Genomic DNA, 10,499 nt, shown 5'->3' with positions numbered 1-10,499 from the left:
TCTCTCTCCCCCCCTCTCTCTCTCGCTAAAATACTCACATGTGCGCGCGCACACAAACATCCTTAAACACGCACACTTTCATTTACATGTTAAGAAAAACCAAAAGTATTATCAGATTTAAAAGTAACACTATTTAAAGTGTGTTTCTCGATTTGTAAAGAGAGTATCTGGTATTGTGACTTATCTTACTATCAATTCATTTCATAGACTGTAAAACTACGCATACCGCCACCATGTGGTCAACCATGAGAAGATACCAGAAGGACAGTCTCACGCTGTCCCCCTCCAAAACGCGAGACGGCGATAAAACAGCGTGCAAAGAGGAAAACAGCCGAGAAAAGTTGAGACAGATGCCTAAACGTGAAGCTAGATAGGCTTATACCGGAATCACCATTTATTTCCCTTCAAAGTAAAGTGTTTAATATGTTTCTGCTTTAAAAATACATTTCGTATGCAAGAAAGGGAAATCAACAATAAGGTAAATTTATTCATGTTAGTAGTATTTCTCTCGCACGTTGTTTACCGTGGTTCTTTGTGTTTTATATTATTAAGGAATATTTCACGATCAATCTTTTAATTTACACGATAACCGGAAGTGACGCTTTGAATCTAGCTGGCTTGACGTGTACGGAAGTGCGTGACTGAACTGGTGATTACGGAAATATCTGCTCAACCAGAATAAAATAAATAAAGGATTAATATCTGCGTCGCCACCTGTGTAATCCTGTAACACTGTCCACAATGTCCAGGCAATCCAACCGAACGACAGACAGCAAGAAGATGGTAGGCGACTCCCGCAGGATTAATGACAGTCAAACATAGCTACACCAGCTAGCACAATGCTAATGCCGAACAGCTAACAATTCAACTTGCGACCTTATTTTTCTGTGAACTAGACTGCATGTCACTTCTTTCTGTGTGTCTCATGAGCGTTGCTAGATGTATGAAAAGCATTTCAACCAGTGTAATGTGGCCTTATTCAATACTTACGGTCTTGTAAACAAGTGCAGAGAGTCGTAGCCTCCAAGCTAAATATCTAGCATCCTCAGTGCAACATTATCCCCTCTTTACATCCCAGATAACTTAAAACACTTTACATCCCAGATAACTTAAAACACTTTACATCTCAGAGAACTTAAAACACTTTACATCCCAGATAACTTAAAACACTTTACATCCCAGATAACTTAAAACACTTTACATCCCAGATAACTTAAAACACTTTACATCTCAGAGAACTTAAAACACTTTACATCCCAGATAACTTAAAACACTTTACATCACAGATAACTTAAAACACCTTAAATAAAAAAAATGATGCGATTACAGAAAACATTGCCAAACGAAAAGTTACATAAATCAACATAGCTACTGACCGAATTGCTCTGTAATACAAGATAACAGGAACACAGCCGAAACACCACCAAGTTCATCAAAACATCATTTATAAATCATGACTATCAATCGTGACTGTCAGAAAATATTTTCAATATATAAGTGAATAGTATACAAAGTGTAAGAAGTAAAGTTTTATAACAAACCTGCACTTAAACTGCTTACTTTAATTCACATTCGAATAAATAAAAACACTTTATTTGTCCCCGGGGGGCAATTCAAAGGCACACAGAGCAGTAAATTAACAACAGTGCAAGTAGACGAAACATTTTAACCTAAATATAAAGGGTCAATTTAAATACAACTTAAAGCTTAAACTTAACTTAACAACACAAAATATAAAAAGAGTAGATATAAGTGGACAGTGATCGGACTAACAGATGTAAACAGATGTAACCATAACTATGTGCAGTAAATAAGAAATAAATATATATATACAGAGCTATGTGCAGGTAGGCTAAAGACTAAATACTAAATGATAAGTTATAAGGTGCATGGTGAATAATGGAACAACAGAACTAGTATAAACAATATAACTTTAAAAGTAAAAATTAGATAAATAAAGTGACCGTAGTGCAATGATGGATAAGAAACAACAGGAATAAAGTAACCAGAACTGTATGAATACTGATATAGGAGGATAGAATAAAGTGATGTAGTGCATGAGACCAGATAAAGCGGGTTTAGACTTTCCTTTTTAGAACCATGAGCAGTCCATAGCATGGACCGTCAGACTTCCTGTAGCCTGTGATGGTGTTTATAATAATAAGCATAGGAGAGGCACCTACTTCTTAAAAAGTGTGGATCATGATGGTAACATTTTACTGCCAAGATCCCATCTGTTTTTTTGTTAATTATTGGAGGTGACTTGAGTCATTGAGATTATGGGAAGAATCAGATATAAAACTTGACATTTAACCTGATCTGTTTTTTTGTAAAAAAGAAACAACAACAACCTCCAACTGATTACTTCCAAATAGATGTACATTAATATTGAGAGTTTTGGTATTTTAAGAGAATTTTGTTGTTTTTTCTGTTTTGTAGAACTCAGAGCTGTTCACGCTGACCTATGGAGCCCTCGTCACCCAGCTGTGTAAAGACTACGAGAATGACGAGGAAGTCAATAAACAACTGGACAAGATGTAAAAAAAATAAATCCTTATATTCTGTCATTACCTCTGTTTATATTCAGATTATCCCATGTATGATCTTTGCTTCATTAAATGCATAGATCTTGTACTTACCATGAGGTCTGTCCTGAGGCAAGACGTGATGTAAAAAGAATGACGCAGAAGTGTCAGGTGAAGCAACAGAGTCTGCTTTGCGACGCTATAATGAGAATATTTGCGTTTATATCAATGCTATGTGTAGGTTGACAGAATAACAGTATCAACAGGAGAGCGGGGAAGAACAAACTGGTGAACAGAAAGCAGTTTAATTACACGCACGGAGATCTTAGATGTCGCATGCATTCAATCTACAGACATGCACTGATCAATGAGGGAAAAAAAAGTCTTCACCCTGTCCCGCTCGCTCAAGGTGATCTCTCCTGATAGAATCCTGCTGCGTTCTTACATCGGCTCACTCTGACTACATGCAGAAAAAATACCAAGGGGCTGGCAGGAAAAAACTCTGGATACAGTCCGAGTTAAAAAAATTCAGCTGTTTGCGTTCACGCATGCAGCTCACCCCAAAACTTAAGGAGAATATATCAGCAAGTGTGAAAGCACTACTATAGTATGTCACTACTGTGTATGTGTGTAATTTTAACATCACTGTAGTCACTGAAAACACATGGATAATAGTAATGTATTAAATGGATGTTTACATTTTACTGTTTTCTGTGCTTTAATAAGCGGTACACCATCTGCACAAATTGAAATGTCAAAGTTTGCCCTTTGCTTGTTTCACCAAGAGGAAAGTAAAGACATATCTGGCCTCTCTCCCTTTAACCCACACCTTCACACTTCTGCTAGGCTCTCCTCTCAACATCACTTGACACTACTATGCAGAGCGATGACATAATCAGGTTTGATTTCTAACACTTCTGTGTCAGAGGTTCCACCTAAGGTCTTGGTATTTCTAAAAATGTTTAAAGTCCTTTGAAGCAGAGAACACAGTCATGTTTTTTTTTTTTTAAAAGCGAGAACATTTCTTTGGAAGGTACTGCTGGAAACGTTTGTTTTTTTTTCCACAAAATAAGATTAAGAAAAATAGATGGGTAAAAAAAAAAAAAAAAAAGTCATAACATCCTTTTAATGCTGACAGGACTTTGGCCTGGATGTACTTTGCTTTTCTGGTTGTGGAGCAACCCTAAGCTCTCTCCAAGCTAATCATGATGAGGGTTGTCTCATCTGGCCTTAGAAGGTAGTGAGTCTGATGTGCCCACTCTGCGCGTCGCAAGCTAACTAGTCCGAGGCACGCCATTTTTGGGGCTGGGACGCATCAGTTGTCTTCAGATCCTCTAGTTGGGATAAGTTGCCATGGCTTTTCTATCATGATTGTAAGCGTCTGCCAAGTGAATGACCTTGAGATGTGTTGGAACATTTGCAACCTTCTGTATCTCTGTGCTAACATTTTTCATTTGTGCTTTTTCTCTCATAAGGGGCTATAACATCGGAGTGCGTCTGATTGAGGACTTCCTGGCACGCTCCAGCATCGGCAGGTGTCAGGATTTCCGAGAAACGGCGGATGTCATCGCTAAGGTAATTGGAAGGTTTCCGGGCCAACCAGAGCATGACCGTGGCCTTTTTCCCAAGACTGAGGCAGGAAGAAGGACGACAGGAAAAGAAAGCTTAGGACGAATGATTGTGATGAAACATCCTAACCCCTAGATGAGGTTCAGAAGAGAAGGATGTAGGGAGGGGGGGGGGGGGGGGGCGACTGATGTTTTTGACTCAGTCCAAGTGTGCATCCTAATAAACCTGAGTACAAGATCACATTCGTCATTGCCTTTTAGAGGCTGACAGTTCTGATCTTGAAAAGGTGAGGATTCACACATGTGGAATGCAATCTTCTCCCTCAGAGACATGATGCACATTTAGTGACCTGTGTCACTGTTCAGGTACTTTTAGTTTGATTTTAATGCATGTGTGCACCTGATTGTGTTTAGTACCCCAGCTGTTTCTGCAGCTCGCTCATGGAGTCGTTCCACAGATGTAACCCCACACTAGCTCAGGGACCTGGCTCGTGGTCATAGAGAGAAGGGCCGTGTCTGTAAACCGAGGACCACTGAGGGACAGCGGTTTGGATGGCCCCTGCTTGAGGATATCACATGACCTTTAGCTAACTCAGAAACCACCACCTGTCCTTCATTAGTTAAATGAAGGAGGTCTGTTGTATGTTCTGAACATTTTTTTTTCAAACTACCTTATCATTTCACTTATAAGCAGAAATAGGAAATCTGCCGAGTGCCAGTAAATATTTTCACTGTGGAGCGCCTACACTTTATCTAATTTGAGATGATTTTGAATGCGTGAGAAAGCATGCAAACCCTCCTGTGACAAATCACAGGAGTGCTGCAGAGGAAAAGAAGAAGGAGACAAGAGTTCTCAGATTTCAGGTGTGTGCAGGTATTCATTTAATGTTTGCCTGACGTGAAGCAATGTGAAGTTTGCATTAGAAGCTGTAGGAACATCTGAGTTATAGTCATGAGGATGGTTAGTGCCTCCGTTTTTCACATGTTCACTGGTTTGCTGATGAGCATTTAGTTACATGCATGTGCGCTGAGTAAATCATCATAAATAGTTATCAATATAAGCTGACATATTCTTACACCTGTTTTGTCTTAAGTCCTGCCCTCATTTGTTTTTCATCCACTCCTCACTGTGCTGTTAGGTTGCCTTTAAGATGTACCTGGGGGTCACTCCGAGTGTGACTAACTGGAGCCCAGCAGGGGACGAGTTCTCCCTCATCCTTGAGAACAACCCACTTGTGGACTTTGTGGAGCTGCCGGATAACCACAGCACGCTGGTTTACTCAAACCTGCTGTGTGGAGTCCTCAGAGGAGCCCTGGAGATGGTAGGGTCAAGAGAAATACTTATTTCAAAGAGACATTTTAAATATGTACAAGATCCATATTGTCAAAGTCTACCTTTACTCACATTACTTAAAGGTTAGTAAAGTGTATTTATGTAGCACCTTCCAAGAGCAGACGCTACACAGTGCTTCACAATAAAATAAGTCAAAGAACAATAAAAGTCTAAACAGATGGGTCTTTAACTGCTTTTTACAAATGTCAACCGAGTTCACAGCTCTCAGTTCCAGTGGTACCCAGTTCCAAAGTTTAGGAGCAACAACCTGAAAAGCACTCTCCTTAAGTTTAAGTTTACTGCAAAGAAACACCAGCAGACCCTGATCAGGAGACCTCAGAGGCCTGCTGGTGTTATACGGCTTCAAAAAGTTCCTCCATATAAGAAAGTGCTTGACCATGCTACCAGCTTAGCGGCAGCATTTTGGATCGCTTGTAGGCGGTCCAATGATGTGATGCTAAGACATGTGAAAAGAGAATTACAAATTCATCAAGAAAAGAACAGTTTGTGTGAATAAAAAGTGAACAAATCTGATTCTGTTTCAGGTCCAGATGGCTGTGGATGTGAAATTTTCTCAGGACACTCTGAGAGGGGACAATGTGACGGAAATCCGCATGAAGTTTATCAAGAGGATCGAAGAAAATCTCCCTGCAGGAGATGAGTGATGGAAACAACCAAACAAACAAAAAAAACACTGAAAAGATGAGTCGGCAAAACTCAAAACATCCTGATGAGCGGTAAATTAGGCAGACAGCTGTTTACTTTTCCCTGCAACCTCACTTGTCTGAAATGATTGAAAAAACACTCCTCAATTTTCTAACATCGTTACTGCCCATGATTTGCTGAAGAAGACCAGGAGTTACATGATACTATGGAGATGTTCCGAGAATAAAAAAAAACAACCTATACACCATTGAAACACAGATCATCACACGGACACCTTAGGTGGACATAAGGTTTCTTGGCAGATCTCTGTGTTTATGACTGAGGGAAAAACATCTAAATATAACAGCTGTTGCTGTTAAGGAGAGCAGATTTCTTTTTTAGTTGATGATAAAAGAAAAGCCTTTTTATTTGGCAATGTATAAAATGTCTTCTTTTTTTGTGTGTTTCAAGGCTGGAAAACCTGAAAATGTCATGATTTATGTTTTTTTTTTCTTTTAATGAAATAACCCTTCACTGCTGCCAATTATAAGGCATGTTAATTTATGTTGTCGGATATGTCAAATAAAGTTGAAATATTTGATATAATTATTTTTTCATGTTTGTGAGAGTGGAGAGCCTTGACCCGTACCTGTAGGGCAACTTGGAAGAGTTGTAACCAGTCACATGTTACACACACACACACACACACACACACACACACACACTGTGTCCTCTGTAGCACCTTGTCAGCTCTGCTTCAGTGTACTGTGGGAGCATTAGTCCTTTTGATTACCGCAGCCGCTCTGCAAAGGCAAACAATAACAGGCCTAATGCCTCTCTTATGTTTGTTCAGGGTTCATGGAAGTAATTTGCATGCTTCAGTGTGTGCGTGCGTGCTAGCTTGTGCGTTAAAAAAAAAAAAATTCAGTGCTTGGTTCTGGTTGTCACACCTGTGAATGGTTTTACCCAGAAGTAACGAACAGAACGTCTCATTGAGAGATCCTGTTGCACACCTCATCAATAACTGGAAACACAGGTGGCCTTTCACAAACACATGCACACACAAATCAAACCCTGCTCTTTCTTTTAGAAGCAAATCATCTGGCCTGGACACAACTAAAACATTTGCAATGTTTTTCTAATTCGTGATCTTTTTTTTTTTTTTTTTTTTTGTCTTGTTATTGTGTAACCTTACAATAACATTTGTACCAAACTCACGACTCTGCTGAAAGCACTTTAGAGGATGAGATTGTTAGATAGGGATTTCCTTTTGGAAAAATCTGTCAGCTATTAGCTGCTGGAAACCTCCAGGCTCTACACATCCTATTTTATAGCTGCTATTACATGAACCCATTTCTGCTTTACAGTTTTGAGAACTCAGCCACTTGATGTTAAGTTCCCCTAAAAGCCACCAGAGGTTGCTGTGTACATTGAGTTCCTCTGCTGTAGGCCGGATCATTCCCAATATAAGGCTTAAGTAAGGTAGTTTTTAGCATTTTTTGGCCAAAGATGGGTACTGTGGGAGAAAAACATTCCCTTATTTGTGGGAGTAAAGAACAGAGCTGCCAGAAAACATAAATAAAAGGTTTGTTTTACGATCAGGAATATGGGAAGAGCAAAGAATTTGCAGGAGTTGAGTTGAGTGGTCCTTTGCCGGTTTGTCTTTCGCTTTCATTTGGCTGGAGATTAGACAAACAATGACAACATGTACTCTTTGTAGTGTATAATTCTGGTAAAGATGTATGACGGTGGGATTCTTTTGTATTATTCACTGTCTTAAGCTCCCTGCCAACTCTCATCTAGGGGAGTGCTCATTCAGAAGGATGAAGAGTGGAAAGTGGAAGCAACCCGACAGCCGTCGGGCGTGCAATAAGCCCGGCGAGCCATTCGTTTAGCTCTCAACACATTACGTGCACACATCTATGCACCCTGTAGGCCTGTGATGTGGATGTTGGATGGAAGTGGGCAGGAAATAGTTTTTGTGCAGAAGCTCAATGTAAATGAATTGGCAGAATTAGAGCCATGTACCTTGGGGATGGATAAACAGCTGGGTTTGTATATTTGTGAAAACCCGTATTACTCTGCCATATGCTTACAGGAATTTGACTTGACAAACACACATATATATGCACACATACTGTACACTCAAGCCGAGGTGAGGATGAATTTATTATCATCACTGTACTCACAAATAGGTGTTAAAACACACTGGAAGGACCCTGTTCAAACATGTCTCCCACCACGTCTACCAGTAGGTCTAAGGGACGTTTTTTGTTGTTTTAAACTTTGTATAAAGACAACAAAATTACCAACGCTACACCAGGGCTTCACTCCTCATAACCTGTGCATCTGTGATTTCTAATCTCCATGCAAGAGAAGAGCAGATGTTGCAGAATGAAAACACAAGGGGGGGAAGACTTCAGGTTCTCTTACAAAACCCATGATAAGTGCTTCAGAGATATCATATTTTATGTAACGTATGTATCGTTGATATTTATTCTAGTTTCCCATATTCTTCCAGAAAAACTTTATTAGGACAGACCTGGAAAACAAGTAGCAAATGTTACGGGCCCTAGACAACGTGCGCCGATCTGCTTTGAGCCAACTAAACGTTTCCATGTGGCCTTTATGGGAAACAAATGGTGAAAGGCACGCTGTGACAGTAAAGCCCAGCGCACAGACTGTTATTGACCTTTGCTTGTTGAGTATTGCATCCCTTTCTTCTACCTTTACTCTGAGTTTCCCCACTTAATTTTCTCGGCCACTTTAATTGAATTACTCTCCCTCTTTTATTACATTTTCTTGGTTTTATTTATGTGTTGCCAGCGTTCAGAAGTAGAGCCAATAATCTCAAAGCAAAAGAAAGGATGTGTGATATAGTCAACATTTTGGGAATGTCCTGCATCAGATTGAAATCGTGCTACCTCTGAGGTATGGTAAGGGTTGACTGAAGTTACCCATGATTTCCAGAGGCTTCCAGAGTTTGTGTTTCTTTGCGTCAGTTAGTGGAAAGAGCTGATACAACAGCAGGTAGACAGCCCTCTTTTCGGAGAGAAATGCGGTGAGTCAGCAAACAAGTGTGCTCATGGTTAAAATCCCAGACAGCCCGAATATTTTTTTTAGGCAGCGATGTGGTGGGAGTATGTGGTTGATTTAACAAGCTTGTCTCTTGTGTGCACCTGAAAAAGATGCTCCCATGAACACAAGAGTCGTTACATAACTCACACTCTGTACACTTGTCTACTAAAGCACACCCTGGTGAAAGTGTGAATTTAGTGGTTCAGAGGGATGTTCGTTTGGGATTTTAATGTTCATAAACACCCTAGTAAATAAACCTGGATGTGGTTTTGAGAGGTAATCACGAGTTGATTTGTTATGCAGTCACAGTATGTACCCAGTGAAATCTGCAAACAGCATCTGCAAGCCATTTGGAATATGAATCATCACCCACTTCCAGACAAACTGTTTAGCACTTCCTATAAATCTAATAACTCATGCTTTGCTCAACTATTTAGCAAGAACAGTGCATCCAACAGAAAGTTAAGAGCTTTGTAGACCTCACGCAGTTATGTTTTGGTCATCGGGAGTGTTGGCAGGAAGGGTTTAAATGAGAAACAAACCAAGCGAAAATCACCTCTCCAAGTTTGAAAATAAAAGCATGGCTCAGATCCAGCTTACTATGTATGCTAAACACAAGCATCACAGGGGAATCATGTTTACTCATGTTAAAAAAGAAAGCAGGAAGACATGTCGGGTTCAAAGTTGGGTCTCTTTTCTGTATCACAGAAGGGTTTCAGCCGGAGTCCTGGACTCTCCCGAAGCCATTTAATGCCTTGTTTTTAGATTTTCCTTCTTCTTTTTCTTCAAGGCTTTTTGGATGGGAGCTGCTAAGCTGACTTCGCTCTGCTTCCAATTTCCTCCTGCTCTTTTGTTCTTCCTCTTTTCTCCAGATTCTGAAGCAGAGGAGTTTTGAGACATTTCTGATGATACACGTTTTACCCGTTCCAGATCCTTTTTATCTTTGGTGCCTCATTTTCCCATAGTACACTCAACTTTTTGTCTTGTTTTTCTCCCTCCTGTCTTCATCCCTTTTTTCTTGACCCTGCAGCCGTTCAAGCTGGAGTTTATGTAACAGCGTCAGAGCTTTCCAGCTTGGAACAGCCTCACTTCAACGAGGAGCAGGGAGAATAGGTGGGAGAAAAAAAGAGAAAGAAGTGTCATGTAATAATATGCTGGTTTTATCCTGAGGCTTAGCAGCACCTGTCCTTTGACTTAATTATTCCAGGGCCTTTTCTTCAAATTCCTATTCATAAGAAGAAATATATAAATATCAGTCTAGAAACAAATACACAAGTTCTAAATGAAAAACATGAAAGTGGAAGTCCTGGTTCGCCTAGACAAAAATCAAACCAGGCTTCCCTTCTAGAG

The 10,499-nt window shown here is 40.0% G+C and overlaps 1 protein-coding gene across 1 annotated transcript; it reads left to right on the top strand.

Moving 5' to 3' along the window:
- The first annotated feature begins 612 nt into the window (after window positions 1–612).
- On the top strand, window positions 613–6,677 carry trappc3 (trafficking protein particle complex subunit 3). The gene is made up of 5 exons (XM_020641813.3): window positions 613–783; window positions 2,440–2,537; window positions 4,001–4,100; window positions 5,233–5,415; window positions 5,972–6,677. Exons 1-5 carry the CDS (start codon window positions 742–744, stop codon window positions 6,089–6,091), a joined length of 543 nt encoding a protein of 180 aa, XP_020497469.1. The 5' UTR covers window positions 613–741; the 3' UTR covers window positions 6,092–6,677.
- The last annotated feature ends 3,822 nt before the right edge of the window (window positions 6,678–10,499 follow it).

The sequence above is a fragment of the Labrus bergylta genome, chromosome 19 (assembly GCF_963930695.1).
Source record: "Labrus bergylta chromosome 19, fLabBer1.1, whole genome shotgun sequence".
NCBI classification, from domain to species: domain Eukaryota; kingdom Metazoa; phylum Chordata; class Actinopteri; order Labriformes; family Labridae; genus Labrus; species Labrus bergylta.
This window is presented reverse-complemented; position numbering and strand designations above follow the sequence as displayed.